Here is a 19,265-nt window from a genome sequence, read left to right as displayed (position 1 = left end):
CCAATATAAAATATCAATAAATTTAATGCCCAAGCACATTCTACCTTGACAGAGATGATAATACATTCACTGCAAAGAAAATATCAACTTTGAAGTAAACTGTTATTGTGAAAGTTTCAGTCTCGCTTGTATTTTATAAGTTTGAAAGCTAATTTCATCGAAAATCAGTAAAATGACGGTCAGTCTGCTCTTGTTTTCAAAAACACTGGCATCAAATCCATTACTTAAAATAAATACTACATACCTGAGATATGCTCTATAACATGGACAACAAAACCGCATTTTTGAAAAGTCAAAACTGTTGAAAACTATAGAATTAGTAGGACTGAGTTCTCAAAAATTGAAATCATAGCACAAAGACATATGTTTTAAAATAATTCTGTCGATAGTCAAAATAATGCAAAATTATCATTTTGGTTCATTAACTGCCTTTTTTTCTACACCCTGAGGATTTTCACTTTAACCTTGAAATTAGAAGTTGCAGAAACACCCAATAATGTCAATCGTAACCTTGGCAGTTGTGACAACACACTTAAGTGTATCCAAACAGCAGTTTCGGGAGTGATTTCAAGATTATGTGCAACACTCAAGGAAAGAATTGCATCGGACATTAGGACAAGATGATTTGTTGATAAAAGTTTATGTTGCAGCCTAGGTATTGACACATAGTTTATAAGGATAATTCCTGGTTTTCACATAGCATCAATTCTGACTAATCTATCATGGCAATGACTGGAACTTCAGATCTGTAACTTTCCTATACACAATACTGGTAGTAAAAAGTTTCACGGTAACGTGACATATACTTGACTGTTGAAGTATGACCTTCAAGGAAATATGGGATTGTTGGAGTTGAACTTTGACCTCAGAGAAGATTGCACAGTCCGAAACAGACACTCTGCGGGTAAGATGGGAAGTTAATTTTCCTCTTGATACTGTCAATCCAGAATCTATAGGCTTTGTCCTCCTATGTCCAGTGAATTTTAGTCAAAGACACAACGTGTATTCAGTGTTTCTGAAGACGAGAGAGAGAGAGAGAGAGAGAGAGAGAGAGCCAGAGCCAGAGAGAGCCAGAGAGAGCGCCAGAGAGTATAATGAAGGAGCATTGTTACGGAAGGAAATTGAAGGACAAGTACATGTATGTGTTTTTACTGTTGAAAGTGCACAGCTATGACAGGTTTGTTTCAGTATCCTGATAAGTGTCCAATTATAATGTGATGTACACTGGTGCATTGTACAATATACACATCTGAAAATCTGCCATAGAATACCTGACAATATATCAACAATCTTAGATGAATACCTCCCTATTTAGGGTACCAGTAGCTCAGTATGTAGCCCTCGTAATGAAGGCTGCGGTTGTTCCTTTTGTTAGGAAATTTGACTGTACGTGCTCATGACCTAACACCGAGGTCGAGTTATAGGTTGGCAGATATCTTGCATTGCATAGCTATTGCAATTGTACCTATTCAAATCCTCTGCTACGAATTAACCCATAGAATGAATAAGAGAAAATATGAACATATCCAATACCAATATTCTTTATAAATCTCACCTTAGGCACTAATAACATAGCTGTATCACCAGAGTCATTTGCATTCTTTATATTTATTAGACCATCTTGTGCCATCCCTATTTGTGGTCATTGAAACAATTTCAAAATAAACACGATTGGAACTAATTTTGGATAATTATATCTTCATATTTTTCAAATTTCTCAAAAATGTTAGGTGCCCTATAGCTTATTATTGCATAATATAAATTACTCATAAAATCAAATCTATAACTTAAGAAAGAAAAGCTGATAAGCTTACTTTTGCAGATTAAACCGACATTACTTCACTATCCAATAATCCCAAATTAGTTCCAATCGTGTTAATATCAAACATATAAGACTTGGCAGGGAACATGACAAAAACCATGCATTAATTACCTGGAACATCTATCTTACTTTGTTTCTGATTGTCATCCACTTATTTCGTGATATTTGTTGATTGGCTGCGACAGGCTCTTTGGATTTATTTTTAACTCTGGTGACAGAGGTGCAGTAACAATGAATGACAACCACGACATGACAGCTAGACAAGTAAACAAGCTGAAAAATAAAATGTACATACACACTTGCATTATAGTATCATTTACATAAACAAAAATAACTGATCATTCTTTATCAATATGTTAGAACTGAACTCGAAATGGTTTCTGACTCCCCAGCTTCGCCTAGGTGTTTTCTCTCTCTGTCCTGGCAGTCTAAATGGAAATGTTGATAATTTCTTTTGTGAAAGGAGAGTAATTATTTTACCCATAAATAAGTAATGTCGATAGAAATTCACAATGCGAGTTTTAATTTTGCTCAGACGACTTTTTCCGCCAAATATATTTCAAGTTAATTATCGAGAAACGATAGTTCAATTACCTCTTTTGTCGATGTAAAGGTCTTTTTTAGTGTTAGATGGAATTGAAAAAATTGCTTTCGTTCAGCACAAACATGACAGCTGCCGATATATTTAAAGAGGTTAAACGTCAAGGTATCAGAGAAACCCTTCAAATTCTCATTCACGATATGGCTTATCATAAGGAACAATGCATGTGAACACTTTTCTTCGGCTTTACTTTTTTATTCACTGGGTGCAAGAGACTACGGCATTAGGTAAGTAGAATATGAACATTTTAGACGTATAAGACGAAGATGAAATAGATTGGTATCTTGTATAGTTAACACCTGATCACGTTGGAGATGGGGTAACTTTAAAGCCAGCATTTTGACATTTGTAAAGGTTTATAAGATTTATATGAGCATTAGATTCTTTTTCGTCCCTTGCTGTTGTTCAGTCTTTTCTTTTATCATATGGTACGCGTTTTGTTGTACTGCTCCATTTGCTTATAAGCTTTACTTTTATATTTTAAATTTGCTGATCGCCTGCTCCAATTCTGCATGTTTTTTTCGATCGGGATGGTGCGGAACACATTTATTGTGTAAATAATTGTTTTACCTAATGACCTTGTAGAGCTCAGTTTGGTTAACGTTTTGGAGGAGAGAAGGCTACCTTATGGTGTCTTATTGTGACCAAATGAATAATTAGAGCAAAAGATACTAATTCATCGCCACAAGCGTTTAACAGATGTATATTTTAGTTGCTTGTCGATTATTTCCTTTCTTTAGCTGTCGCATAATGTTTTCATCAGCTTGATCAACATACAAGCTGTGCTTTAGCAACCGTGTAATCCATTTTAGAAATGTGCACTATTCATTCAAGCAACCAGATTCAGGGAGTTTAGAATGTGAAAACTCCTCATAGCTTCTTAAAATGCATCTTCGTTATAAGTTTGATATGGAAGGTCCCATGATGCTTACGAGAGATGCACCCTGTTAATTTACAGTGAACGTCAAAGACAAGTACTACATGTACTCTCAAGTGCACGGGAAATCAATCACAAAGTAAACACAACTTTATGAGGTCTACTGTTATTTTCATCTTCACTTTCAAATAATTAGAGTTTGTTTCCCAATATCGCCTGTTCCTTTGCCGTATCAGCATGAGTCCCATTTATGCTGCGTCTGACACGAGACGAAGTCAAGTGTGTGATGACGCAGCTCAAATGACACGAATGCTGATACCGCGCAAGGAACTGGCGTTACCTTGTAATAAGCAATTTATCATTTTCCCATGCCCAGGTTTTCTAATTATAGGGAAACCTTTAATTTTAGGCTTTACTTTTATCCCGCCTTGCGCATAACTATGTAATTGTGTAAACAGGCTTCATCCTTAAACTGTAGTCCTACGACCTGGTTCAGAAGTCAACACCTTGCGCGACAAATCCTCCATATATCAATGAACATAATAAGAAAATAAGACATTTGGTCTAAATATAGTTGAATGAGTACAACTTTTTATTAAGTTATATGTTATTACAATCGCTACCGATCGAAAACTTTCCCCTGCTTTCCCGATTTCGATAGCGTTCGGTCGGTCAAATGGAGCGGTGAGAGGCGGCCATTTTGTTTGTTTACCTGAAAGTTGCTATGTCAACAGGTATCGCGCGCGATATCGCTGTAACGCTGCGCGCCCACCGCCTGTTCGGACGTAGACCGTGCCATTAGAACGATACAGTGTTTGCTAGAGCTTGTCTGAAAAATTACAGGAACTTTGATGTAATGACCACTTGATAACTTTACAAGATTCAACATATTATTCCCGTATTTCACGACCTGAAATATCCTTCGTCCTCAAAGCCCTTCAAATTTTCATGTCGGTAACATCTGCATCGTAGGCGGAGGGCGGCAGCCATTTTGTTTGTTTACTTTGTTTACGATGAATGTGCAAATGCGGTTCGGGAACACCCCAAAACTGATGAAGTTCATCGTACATATCTCGACGTTTATCCTAAAATATCACGACTGATATTTTACTGTAAACGTCACCAGAATGTGGGCATATGACAAACAGAAGGTATATCATAGCCAATGGATGTGTAAAAATATGAAAGGAAATAGATTATTGGCTTCACTATAGCAGAGCAATATGCACTTATAAGTCTCTGACCAGAATTTAATAGTTCGCAAACCGGCGGCAGGGCAACGAAAGCTATCCGACAATATCAGAGGTATGTCACTCCGGGACAAAGTGAACTATATCCAAGCGATTTTTGCAATGTGTGAAACAATGTAGACAACAGAAGTGAGTTCAGAAATACAATTGATGATCCTGGTAGCAATGGAGATTAAGACGGAGTAATACTTTTTGACCTTGCGACAACGTACTTGAAAACACCGACTTTCGTTTCATCTTGTGGATCAGCGTAAAAAAAAAAATTATTCATGCATGTATTCAGGCAATAATGTATGATGTGTATAGTGCTCTGAAGAAAGCCTCGCCCGTCCTAACGCTTATGTCCTCATTTTCAACGTTTTGAATCAAAACGGAGTCTGCGAGCTTTAATGCTTATTGAGTTTCTTAATACCAGTATTTCAATATGTTGCCCAGTCCATTTACGATTTGCCATATTATAAGTAAAATATATGCGACGCACTGAATATGGATATCGAAGAGTACAGTCTATTATCATTTACCCTGCCCAAATCGCTCAATCCTGATGACATTCACCTTAAAATACCAGCCTTGATATTTGACGATCAACTTTGAGCTGTGCACGATAAACGTCAACAGGTGTTGAGTTTTCCGAAAAACACTAATTCTTGCAGTTTTAAAGTAAACAAAATGAAAAACAAAGTGACTGCTGCTCTCCGCAATCGTTGACATGGCTACCGTAAGTGTAAACAAACGAAATTTTTGCGATTCTCACCTCCGTACGACAATCAAAATCGCGAGATATTTAAAGAAGACGAACTGTTTTGATCGATAACGATTGTAATAACAAATTGCCCAATGAAACCAGTGTTAGTCCGGTGTTACCAGAAACCCATCGCTATTCCCCGAGGCCGGAGGCCGAGGGGAATAGCGATTTGTTTCTTGTAACGTACGACCCCTTACGGTAATAAACGGCACATTAGCCTAAGTACCAGGTAATAAGTGCTTTCTATATATATATATATATATATATATATATATATATATATATATATATATAATATTATATATATATATTATATATTATATTATATATTATATATTATATATATAAATATATATATATATATATATATATATATATATATATATATATATATATATATATATATATATATATATATATATATATAAACATATTAATTGAACAAGAACAACGTCAAAAATAGCTATCGCTGCATGGCAAACATGTCTGCGATCATCAACGACCACAGCAGGAGAATCGCTACAATCCAGTATGATGCTACACAGAAGGCATGCAACTGCCAAAAGAATGAAAACTGTCCCGTAGATGGAAACTGCCAAATTACATATGTAATGTTTAAAGCCACAGTGAAAGCAGAAAATGAAGACCCAAATGCTACTACGGACTAACAGAATCAACATTCAAAAGCCGTTACACCAACCACAGGTACTACAAATAGCGCCGAACTTGCAAAACACACATGGAATCTAAACACGGAGGACTACCATTCACCATCAGCTAGTCCATCGTCACCATGGCAACAGCATACACCAACGAAACAAAACGCTGAAATTTGTGCCTCGTAGGAAAACTCTGCATAATCAACGCCGACAAGAACAGTCTATTCAACAAAAGGTCAGAGCTTGTGCCTGAATATCGTCATGTAATCAAATTGTACTTGGTGAATTATACCTGATATCCCACCTAGAAAATGAAACGATTCACCACATATCAACATCTTCACCTCAAGGGTGCCACCGAACATTTTATGTATTCCAGGTCTAAGTATTCAGGAAAGGCTTGTTGAATGTCACACATATGCAATACACACAAGGCAACCTATTTTATTGTAGTAATCAACCATTTTACTTTTGCTTTGTTACAGTTATAAAAGCGTTGTTGCGAGGAGATAAGAATTTTACCCTTCCATATGATGCGTTGCATGAATATAACATTCTTCTCACACACTTTAATATATGTCCATGGCGCCAGCGTGAGTTGGAACTTCATAAAAAGAACGGGTATGACTTTGTCACGGAAGAGTTGACAATCTGGGATTATTCTATATACATGTAGGAGCTTTATTCTTTTTTCAAGTTTCGATTTTTCCACATTGCATACCACAATACCACATGATAAATTGAAAGAACGCTTGAAAAACATCATCAACCAAGCATTTTTTCTACAAAAAATGGTTCACGTCGTTACAAATATGTGGTATTAGGGTATAATTCTACATATTTTGAAAAACATACTACTAGCGCTAAAGTTTTTTTTTTACCGAGAAAGACATTATCAGTATGCTTGATTTCCTCATCAACAACATATTTGTTGAATTTGGAGGACACATTTTCCAACAGTGTATAAAAATTCCTATGGGTACCAACTGTGCTCCCTTGCTTGCCGACTTATTTCTGTACTCTTATGAGGCAGAATTTATCCAGAATTTAATCAAACAGAGAAAGGTCTCTGTAGCTAGAACTTTCAACTTTACATTTAGATACATAGACGATGTTATTTCAATGAAGAACTTCAAATTCAGTGACTATATCGCTATGATTTATCCTTCAGCATTGGAGGTTAAGGTAATATGCACCTCTAAAGTAAAAGACTTAAACTTTTGCTCAAACTTTAATCAAGGAATCTTTCAATCCTTCTCTTTCAAAATCAAGAATAAAAATAGGGGGTCACCGTGCAAATTTTGGTACTAGAGAAACAAATTACCCAAGATTTACCGATATTCGAAATTCAAAATGGCCGCCATCCCTGTGTTAACTCTATGGAGAAAAATAAAAATTTTCGAAATTCGAAAAACTAATCCGATGAAAAGCTTTCTTTCACCAAGAGCTTTAAAATGAACCCCCACAAGTGGTATATCAGAAAAGAATTGTAAAAGTTTGAGGGTCCGAATGTCCGTCTCCGAGGTGCGTTCTACCTTAAAGAAACTACAGAAACGGCCTCTTCTGCTTCATATCTGGATATTTTCCTTGAATTCGACCCTACTGGTCACCTTTCTACTAGGTTATCTGACAAGCGAGATTATTTCAACTTTAGTATTATCAATTTTCCACACCTAATCAGTAATATTCCGCTCTCACCAGCTTATGGGGTATATATTTCCCAGCTTATTCGATATGCAAGAGCATGCAGTTCATATGGTGATTTTGTAGAGAGACATGTCTATCTCTCTTACAAACTGTTAAATCAAGATTACACCAGAGAAAGACTTGTCTCTACATTCAAACACTTTTTGGCAGGTATCGCAAGCTGGTAGATAAATACAGCATCTCTCGTCGACAAATGATCGCTGATGGCATCAGTGACACTGGACCTTAGTTGGTGACCACTACCTATTTGACTTACAGATTGATATATGGCGGGTGCCACATGTGGGGCAGGATGCGCTTACTATTTTCGAAAGACCTGACATCACTTCTTGGCCTTTTGCCCAGAGGTCTATATATCTTTCTTTCATGAATTTGACTTTGTTGTGCGTACCGGTGCTTTACAGTCTGTTCTGTGCTGTTTTGTGTCTATATTTATAATTAGTGTATTACGAATTTTGACCTAGAGTTATGGATTACGGATAGGTATGATTGCGATTATATTTTGCCTCTGAACTTCAAATACATGGAAATATAATGTCCGTTCTTTCAGAAAATGTTGCACTCCACAAAGTAGTGGACGTGGTCCCCAACAGCGGGAATACAACCAGCTTGCCTTATTTGAGTGATGGTGACCAAGGCACGTGTGCTGTAACTACAAAGAAAGTAAACGAGCCTACTTTTGTTATCGACTTAGGAGGTTATTACAGCGTGACAAACGTTATCATGGACCAAGTACATGCTAACTGTGAATCTGGAGGTAAGTATAAAAATTGTATGTATTGACATATGGCAAAGCCAGACCACGGTATCAGTTAATGAGACAAGCTATGTCAAAATCAACAATGTCAAAAGCCAAGTGGCTAGAAAAAAGAGCCTTGTTTCATTTGAAGAAACTGATTTTTTTTGTTAATTTATAGATGACTGACGCTCTCGACAACGTAGAAGAGATTTAGCTTTGTACATTGTTCACCAGTAAACCTTTGCAACGTAAACTTATACTTGTTCGATTAACGGGAGGTGGCTTTGTATTAAACCAATTTGAATATGTATGTGAATAAGGTAAAATACAAATCACCTATTGACCCACGATAACTTGTTGACATATATATATATATATATATATATATATATATATATATATATATATATATATATGCCAATAAGCCTCGAGAAAATTATATATATATATATATATATATATATATATATATATATATTATATATATATATGCCAATAAGCCTCGAGAAAAATGGGTTGCCATAACTATATGTAAGCATGCCAGCCTATTAAAAGGGAGGCTGTGCAGGTAAGCTGACAATTAGCCGTTATTTGCGAGAGATTAAAGAATTGCATAAGTTACAAATAAGCCAGATATAGGATTTCGCTTTCGAGGATGCTAGAGGCTGTTATATCTAGGCATTAACTTTATTGAAATGCAAAATTTTCATACCAAGGCGTTTTAAATCGAACCACCGATAACAAAGTACTGGGCACAAAGTATTTACATCAAGGGAATCATAGATTTTCCAAGGCATATACCACTTGCTTTAAATACGACCATATAGATTTTATCCTCACTACAACATGGAACCATGTTTACCTCACATCTACTTTGTTTTACTTTGCAGCATCTTATAAAAGCATCAAAATAACGATAGGTAGCTCTTACGATATTGCTGAAAATGAAAGATGTTTTCGAGGAGATATTGAGAATACATATTCTCGGCGTTCAGTTCAATGTTCTGAGCCTATCATTGGAAGATACGCCACACTGACAAAATTAAAACAACCATCATTCCCAAAGAGGAACATGTGTTTGTGCGAAATGGAAGTATGGGGACGATTTGTTGGTAAGTACACATCAATGGGACTTGAAAAAAAAACCGTCGAGATATTTACGGCGCGCCAAATGTTTCATAAATATTTATCGATTCAGTGCAAAAATAAACTGTCTTTCTCGATTGAAATAAAAATTCGGTGTCATTAAGGAAGGAAATAAGTAAGAAAAGTATAATTAAAAAACAAAAGATAGAAATGTCATTTAATACTTCATTTTAACTTGAGAATGTTCTTTAAAGCGTAATTAGGAAATAAACAATTGTCAACGATTTGAAAAAGTCATACATCAATACTTATCGACATACATACACGTATAATAGTTCCCGTAAAAGGTGCAATGAGTGCTGATTTTACAAAACAAAAAAGTAAAATATGTTATACAGTGGTACGTATACAAAAATCACAAGAAAATCACTAAAAACCACTACTACCACTCGGAAAAAATATTACAAAAAATTGAAATGTGAACCACATACAGAAAATCATTATAAAAGAATCAGACAAAAAAACCATGCATACATAAAATTATTTATGTACTTAAGAAAATTAAAAAGCAGTACGTCTCATAAAAAACGTATTATAGAAAATCAAAAATATAATATGAGCCACCAGCCGCTTTGACAGTAAAGAGAGAAAATCAGAAAAAAAATTCGGAAGTGATGGCTCTAGACAAAAGTGGACATCATCTACTAAAAAAAATAAAAAAAAATAAAAAAAAAAAAAATGCCATGGACAGAGCAAATACAAAAAACGTGTGGGCCTGTGAAAAGAAAAAAACAAATGAGCACTCGCCACAGCAAAAAAAAGAAAAGAAAAAGAAAAAAAAAGAAAAAAAAACGAGCACTCGCCACAGAAAAAACCCAAACGCGCGAAATTACTATTAATTTATTCAAAACACTCATTGTTCACGTTTCCTTCGATCGATGAATCCCCAACAGCTGGGAATCCGATCACCACGTACTCCAACATTGGACGAAATATTAATTGAGCATTTCAGTGATAACTCTGACATCTTGAATCCTAGCCCTGCGTACGATGCTGTGTGTCCCTGCGTACGATGCTGTGTGTTCCGCTACAGCTAATCGCCGCGCTCGGCGATTAGCTGTAGCGGAACACACAGCATCGTACGCAGGGCTACTTGAATCCTAGCTCTGTTTGGCTGGGCCCTGCCACACAGAGCTACTTGAAACCGTACTTGATGAAGTGAAGTGGGCAATATCACCTAAAGAACGTCCAGGTTAACAGCGAATAGTTCCAGAGAGTCAAGTTAACTGAGCCAATTTCAGACAGTCCACAGTTCAGATCACGAGCGAGACGTACAACCGCAAAACATGACCCTTCATAGCAACACTGCGAACACATGGATGCCTTAGGTGCGGTATGGCATGGAGCGAACTGCAGGCCTTCCACCGCTCTGTCATCACCGTTTATATGATTTCTTCACGGTTACGTGTGGTTCGATACATAGCGGCCGCCGCATGGTATGCATACTCGCGGCGGCCTCTATGTATCGAACCACATGTATTACCGTGGATTCTACAATGGAATGAATTCATATACGATGATAATAAACCACCTCGTTGTTTGGTAATTCCTCGTTCATGTCGTCTATCCTCAAAGATCACCCAAAGCATTAAAAATAAATAGTTTTGAAGAAATCTGCCGCGTGTTGAGAGAACATCCATTGTTTTCCGTGTTCGACAAGACGAGCGACGCAACTTTAACATGCACTATGATGCAACCGCGATCCCGCAGGACCTCAGTGCACAAGCCTTACGAGTATGGCGAGAGTGTCCGGCCTTCGCAACGCCAGGCACTCTCACTATACTCGCAGGGCTAGACCGCGTCGACCGGCACATACAAAACATGTCGATCCCCATTGCAGAAAGCTTCATTTCATCTCCACACCGTCCAATATATGGAGCTACGATATTTGTGCAGTAGCCTATACATTGCTCTGGGTGGCAGGGCTGTGGAGTTACCGGCGTTATACGGCCTGGCCGTGTAACGCCGGTAACTTACAGCTCTGCCACCCAGAGTTACAGTATACAGAGAAATAGCGTCAGCTTGATCAGTGTTTGTCAAGTCGGGCGCGTTCGCGTTTTACATGTAGGTCCTACTAGTGAAAACGTTGCCTCGAATCTAAACGGAGTGTTTTAGCCTGAGTATTTTTGCCTTTGCCACACTCCGTTCAGAGGCTAAACCCACGGTTACGTGTGGTTCGATACATAGTGGCCGCTGCGTGGTAGCAATTTTACTATGCATACACACGGCGGCCGCTATGTATCGAACCACACATAACCGTGGGCTGGCGGCTAGCCATCGTATTGTTCGGGTAGGACTCCATGGTTTGGGCACATACTATACTGTCTATGGTTTTGGAGAGGAGGGCCTACACTGTACAGCGAGGGATCGCTGGTCGCCGGTGTGTACTGTACCAGCGATAGGACCGCCGGCCGCTGGCTAACAACCTCGAGTGTACATTGAGGCACGCCATGAGCGAGGGGACCTGGCGCTTGCAGCCGACGAACCACCACGAGTGTTTTGTCCACTTGTAACTGTTTAATATAGAATGGGACGTAACTTGGACGTCCATGAGATGATATTGAAGACTAGAAGCTCAGAGTTATCGCTGAAATACCCCAAATATCTTGTCCAACATCCGAGTGTGATGATCCAAACCCCTCTGGCATTTAAACTGTAACAATCATGCCGTTGAGAATATATTCAATTTACACGTCGGGCTTTTTCTGCGGGGTGTCCCACTCTTGTTTTCTTTTCTCGAACGGGCCTCTTTTTTTCTACTTGTTTTTTTTTTTTTTGTTAACCTCGTTTTTTTTTTTGGTAACCTCGTTTTGGGGATTTTTTCAAGCTGACCTCGTTTTGGTTTCTTTTCAGCCTCAACGCCATGCCAGCGCGATCTCGGTCGACTTTTCAATTGTGATTCTCTTTCTTTTTTTAGTCAGACCTGATGGTGGTTCGTTTTATTTTTTGTAGTAGTGAAAGTACTATTTTTGGTTTTGTTTTTAATCATTTCAATATTTTTTGTGTGTGTGCTTGATTTTTTTTGCTTTTTCCCTTATAATCAGCGTTCATTGCACCTTTATATCAAATACACGTGTATGTACGTCAATAAGTATGGGAGTGTGGTATTTCCAATTTTTTGCAAACAGTTTATCTTCTCATTACAGTTTAAAGAGTATTTTACAATTATGTATTACATAACATTCTGCTCTTTTTGCAGTTATACTTTTCTCGTTTATTTTCTTAATTCCGTAATGCCATCGAATTTTTATTTCAACAAGAAAGGCGGTTGCACGTCATCTTTATCTGTACAGACTACGGCGCGCCAAATGTTTCAAAAATATTTATCGATTCAGTGCAAAAATAAACTGTCTTTCTCAATTGAAATAAAAATTCGGTCTCATTAGGAAGGAAATAAGTAAGAAAAGTATAATTAAAAAACAAAAGACAGAAATGTCATTTAATACTTTATTTTAACTTGAGAAAAAATCTTTTAAGCGTAATTAGGAAATAAACAATTTTCAACGATTTGAAAAAGTCATACATCCATACTTATCGACATACATACACGTATAATAGTATAATGATTTTACAAAAGAAAGAAAAATATGTTATACAGTGGTACGTCCACAAAATTCACAAGAAAATCACTAAAAATCACTACTACCACTCGGAAAAAATAGTACAAAAAATAAAAATGTGAACTACATATAGAAAATCATTATAAAAGAATCAGACAAAAAACGCCATGCATATTAAAAATATTTATGTACTTAAGAAAATTAAAAAGCACTACGTCTCATAATAAACGTATTATAGATAATCAAAATATAATATGAACCACCAGCCGCTTTGACAGTAAAGAGAGAAAATCGGAGAAAAAATTCGGCAGTGATGGCTCTAGACAAAAGTGGATCTCATCTACAAAAAAATAAAATAAAATAAAATAAAAACGAAAAAAATAAAAAATGCCATGAACAGAGATACAAAAAAAACGCGTGGGCCTGTGGAAAGAAAAACAAATGAGGACTCGCCACAGCAAAAACAAAACAAAAAAAAAAAAAAAAAAAAAAAAAAACGAGCACTCGCCACAGAAAAAAAAAAAACAAGCCCGAAATTACAATTATTTTATTAAAAAAACTCATGGTTCACGTTTCCTTCGATCGATGAATCCCCAACAGCGGGGAATCCGATCACCACATACTCCAATGTTTGACGAAATATTAATTGAGCATTTCAGTGATAACGTGACAATAAACCTAGCTCTGTTTGGCTGGGCCCTGCTCTACTTGAAACCATACTTGATGAAATGAAGTGGGCAATATCACCTAAAGAACGTCCAAGTTAACACTGTTAACAGTGAATAGTTCCAGAGAGTCAAGTTAACTGAGCAGTCCACAGGTCAGATCACGAGCGAGACGTACAACCCATGATCCTTCATAGCAACACTGCGAACATATCGATGCCTTAGGCGCGGTATGGCAGGGAGCCCACTGCAGGCCTTCCACCGAGCCGCACTGTCATCGCCGTTTGGCCTAAGTGATTTCTACACAGTTTTATACGTGTGGTTCGATACATCGGGTTCAAATACCATGATAATATACCACCTCGTTGTTTGGTAATTCCTCGTCTATCCTCAAAGATCACCCAAATCATGATAAAATGAACAGTTTTGAAGAAATCTGCCGCGTGTTGAGAGAACGTCCGTCGTTTTCCGTGTTCGACATGACGAGCGACGCAACTGTACAAGCATGAAGCCTTACCACTACGAGTAGGACTATGGCGAGAGTGTCCGGCCTTCGCAACGCCATATACTCTCACTATACTCGCAGAGCTAGACCGGCACATACACGACATATCGATCCCCATTGCAGAAATCTTTATATCCACAGAGTCCAATATATGGAGCTACGATATTTGTGCAGTAGCCTATACATAGCTCTGGGTGGCAGGTCTGTGAGTTACCGGCGTTATATGGCCCGGCCGTGTAACGCCGGTACCTCACACCCTGGACCTCACAGCCGTTCGCGTTCTACATGTACTAGTGAAGACGTTGCCTTGAATTTAAACCGGGAGTTTCAGCCCGAGTATTTTTGCCTTTGCCACACTCCGTTTAGAGGCTAAACCCACGGGATACGTGTGTGGTTCGATACATAGCGGCCGCTGCTAGCTCTGCATGGCAGGGCTGTGTGTTACCGGCGTTATACGGGAGGCCGTGTCACGCCGGTAACACACAGCCCTGCCATGCAGAACTGGGCCGCTGTGCGCTGCGTGGTATGCAATTTTGCTATGCATACCCACACGGCGGCCGCTGTGTATCGAACCACACGTAACCGTGGGCTAGCGGCTAGCCATCGTTTTGTTCGGGTTTGGGCACAGACTGTCTATGGTTTGGGAGAGGCGGCCCTACACTTTACAGCGAGGGGATCGCTGGTTGCCGGCGTGTAGGCCTACTGTACTAGCGACGGGACCGCCGGCCGCTGGCTTACCACCTCGAGTGTACATTGGAGCGAGGGGACCGCTGGCAGCCGACGAACCACCACGAGTGTTTTGTCCACTTTTAACCAAAACTGGTAACTGTTTAATATAGAATGGGACGTGTCGGTAACTTGGACGTCCATGAGATGATATTGAAAACTAGAAGTTGAGAGTTATTGCTGAAATACCCCAAATATCTTGTACAACATCCGAGTGTGATGATCCAAAACCCTCTGGCATTGAACTGTAACAATCAATTATTCAATTTTCATGTTGGGCTTTTTCTGCGGGGTGTCCCACTCTGTTTTCTTTTCTCGAACGGGCCTCTTTTTTTTTATTGATTTTTTTTTTTTTTTTTTTTTTTGGTAACCTCTTTTTTTTTTTTTTTTTGGTAACCTCGCTTTGGTTTTTTTTTTCCAAAGCTGACCTCGTTTTGGTTTCTTTACAGCCTCAACGCCGGCGCGATCTAGGTCGACTTTTCAATTGTGATTCTCTTTCTTTTTTAGTCAGACCTGATGGTGATTCATTTTGTTTTTTGGTAATAGTGCAAGTACTATTTGTGGTTTTGTTTTTAATCATTTCAATATTTTTTGTGTGTGTGCTTGATTTTTTTTTTCTTTTTTCCCTTTTAATCAGCATTCATTGCACCTTTATATCAAATACACGTGTATGTACGTCAATAAGTATTGGATTGTGGTATTTTCAAATTTTTGCAAACAGTTTATCTTCTCATTACGGTTTAAAGGGTATTTTACAATTAAGTATTGCATAACACTCTCCCCTTTTTTGCAATAATACTTGTCTCGTTTATTTTCTTCCGTAATTCCATCGAATTTTTATTTCAATCGAGAACGACGGTTGCACGTCATCTTTATCTGTACAGACACATTCAAATATTTGATGACACATATTTTCAAACGAATGTTATTTTTGCGAAAAGTACATTATTAAAATACAATATGGACGAAAGAAATTTTTTCTTTATTATTCATACACGTTTAATACTTTATTTAGAAAGAAAATTTGACAGTTTATTTTTACTCTATGACGATAAATATTTTTGAAACATTTGGCGCGCCGTATACAGACACATTCAAATATTTAATGACACATATTTTCAAATGAATGCTATTTTAATTTTACGAAAAGGTACATTAATAAAATGCAAGACGAAAGAAATTTTTTTTATTATTCATACACGTTTAAGACTTTATTTTGATTTGACAGTTTATTTTTACTCTATGACGATAAATATTTTTGAAACATTTGGCGCGCCGTAGATATTTGACAAATCCTAGTCAGTAAGGTATCTCTTTCTCATATTCGATTCCTCTGTTGGCTCTATCTTGGCAAACATGTTGCTCGTTAAATTCCCACTTATTTTACCTGCAGAAGTTTGAGAGGGTTTATTCCTCCTTTGCTTCTCATACAAACAACTTTAGGTGCCTATTGATAAATGTTCATTAACCCAATTTTCTCAACGACTGCGCCACAAAAACGTAATTATACCCTGCAACACATCGCGCTACCCGTTGGCAACTGTTGAAGAATCCTCTAATACAGCCATATTTGTAAAACATATATTTGAGATGGTGAAGTATACACGGGGTATAATTACCAAGATGCATGTGCTTGGGATTTAGGAAACGACGTTGGTCAAGCAAAATATGCAGAGAAATCACATACTTATATAACAGAAAAAGAAGTCATGAGCGTTATTAAAGCATAGCTACTTTATTGACCCTTTCTTGGTCTTCTAGACCAGCATTTGTTTTCCGGAAAAATCAAAATGAAATGTTCAACTTGTAAAACAAACTGAAATTGTACATGCGCAGTAAAACTGCGTTGAAAATATGCCTTTTATTTTCAAATGACATTGAAGAATTACCCACTTAAATGTACATAGGGCAGGTGAACTATTGTGCTTTGAGATACAAATTTATAGCAAATATTTCGTCAGACAAGTCTACATTCTGAGGTACTTGCTAATTCAGAGGTACTGTTTATCAGGTCAGAAAATAGGCGGAGACAACACACTACATCCGATTCACTGACAGTCGGTTAGAAGTTAAGCGTACTAAGCACGTGTAGACATTCCTAGACAAACCCTACGCCTCTCGGACAATACCTCTGCTGCACGATGTACTCGAACATAAATCCCGGTATTATGTGAATAACCTTTTTATTGTACACCTTTTTAGTCCTACTTTACCTGAAAAAAGTCGAAACTTAGGCGTTTTTCTTTGATGCTTATCGCGCACTGCAATGAGCGATCGTGAGCAGACTGGGAACGCGTTCAGCGCGTCAGCTAAGCGCGCAGAAGGAAATTTCAACCCGCGCTGCGCAGTGCACATTGTAGAAATTCTACGTAAGCACACAGTCCCTAGATAGAGGGACTGTGGTCAGCAGCATAATTTCACTCGAATTCACAGGTTTTGGACCGACCACGATTTGATTTGGGAATAAATGAATGCTAAGAAGTATATATTTTTGTAAAAAATGTAAAATATTCTCTTCTTTTCCTCGTGTTGACGTAAAAGTGTTTTGAGGTCAAAGGTCAAATAGAGTCCAATAACACCTAAAGTTATGGTACTCTGCGTCAAAGTTATTGGACTCCATGTCACCTGATACTGAAACTTACTGTACGACGAAACTCCATAGGCTACAGACACAGGTGTATAATAATCATACAGTATTATCTGTCTGAATAAGTTTAGGGTTAAACTCCAAAGACATGCTGTCAAACATTTTATGTTCTATTCTATCCAACTAGTTGGATGATAGTTATGACGTCATCAACGCAACAATCTTTCTCTAAGAGAAAAAATCCAAGTAATATATATCGACAAATAATTTTTAAGAGCATTATGACATGGCGTCGGAATGTCGATCTAAATTCGTTGAATTTACCAGTCAAACGTTTAGTCATCCTTAAATTATAGAGGATAACGTATAAACACTGCTTCAGTGCCGTGCCTGTCTAGGAATGTGGTCGGAGTTTTTCTCGGTCTTTTAGTGCGATATTTTTAACCATTGACACAACGTCATTTTTCATTGTTGTAACAATTGCCACTCCTTGCGCTTTATCAGTAGAAGTTCTTGCGCACCGTGACCGGTTAACCTCAAACTCAAATGGTAATAAATATGCAAATGTTGTAAATATTGAGGCATAAAAGTATGTAAAATCTATTCCAGACAATTCATGCCCAGTGCCGATTTGTTGCTTCCTTATTTTTTCGGGTCAATTTATGTTTCTTTTCAATTGCCAATCATTTAATACACAAACACAGATCATGAGGAATGAATATAGTATTTTCATTTATACTAAGCTTGTATCACAATTTTCCTGTTGTTCAGAGAGTACTGATGTGGTCCCATTTTTTCTACACATTTCAAGATCCAAGGTGCCAACATCGCTACATATGTTCTCATTTCGCATACAATAATACTGATAGTTTTCAATCGGGTTCGAACCCACAACATACGGCATCAGTAGCCTAGCAGAGAGGCCACAGAGAGAACCGATCGGCTAAATCTCCATTCCCAAAAAAGAGTGGTTCAATAGCCGGCTAAGTTGTTACATTTTTCTGACTGAGACCGCTCCACACGTTGTAGAGTTCGTGAAGCACTCACGCACGCATGCTCACTATCACTCATCCACATACAAACTTTATCGAAGCGAAGAAACGAACATAAAAGAACTTCCAACATCGCCTCTTGAATTAGATGTTTTTTTTGAGGTATTAATATTTGAATCAAATTATTTTCACTGTAGCAGTAACTACTTATAGCTAAGCGTACACGTTGGTGTGTCCATATAAAGTCATAAAACAGCTAAGCGAACAAAATTTATGACACTCAAAAACGTCACTGTCCTGTACCACGTTTTCATGTCACTCTCCTCTGGTCGACAGTAAATGATGACAAGACCTCCATACAGCAAGTTTCCTGTTGGCGAGTTTTGATATCTAGGTTGTAAATATTTTGAGTATAGCCACTAATGAACCACTGAAATACAAGAGAGAGAAGATGCACATATCATTAAGTTCTCGATTCGTACAGTGACTAAGAGAGATCATTATCATGTTCCCTGTAAATTTCGGTCACTCCATGAAATTATAACTTTCTTGTCGGTCGTTTTCACAAGGTTAGTATTACAATGTTGATTTGTTGCTGCACGTCAAACTCGAACACACCGCTCGAATACGACACGATTTCGATCAAACGTCGTGCAATATCCCCAAAGCACAGTCAGCAATATG

General features: G+C 37.7%; 1 protein-coding gene across 1 annotated transcript in view; it reads left to right on the top strand.

Annotated features, from left to right (window-relative positions):
* Nucleotides 1-2,481: 2,481 nt before the first annotated feature.
* LOC139138731 (uncharacterized) overlaps nt 2,482-19,265 on the top strand; it is a 28,399-nt gene continuing 11,615 nt past the window's right edge. Inside the window, exons 1-3 of the mRNA XM_070707243.1 lie at nt 2,482-2,650; nt 8,212-8,418; nt 9,291-9,512. Of these exons, the coding sequence (XP_070563344.1) occupies nt 2,584-2,650; nt 8,212-8,418; nt 9,291-9,512 (496 nt within the window). The 5' untranslated portion in view covers nt 2,482-2,583. The remainder of the gene's footprint in view (nt 2,651-8,211; nt 8,419-9,290; nt 9,513-19,265) is intronic.

The sequence above is a fragment of the Ptychodera flava genome, chromosome 8 (genome assembly GCF_041260155.1).
Source record: "Ptychodera flava strain L36383 chromosome 8, AS_Pfla_20210202, whole genome shotgun sequence".
Lineage (NCBI taxonomy): Eukaryota > Metazoa > Hemichordata > Enteropneusta > Ptychoderidae > Ptychodera > Ptychodera flava.
This window is presented reverse-complemented; position numbering and strand designations above follow the sequence as displayed.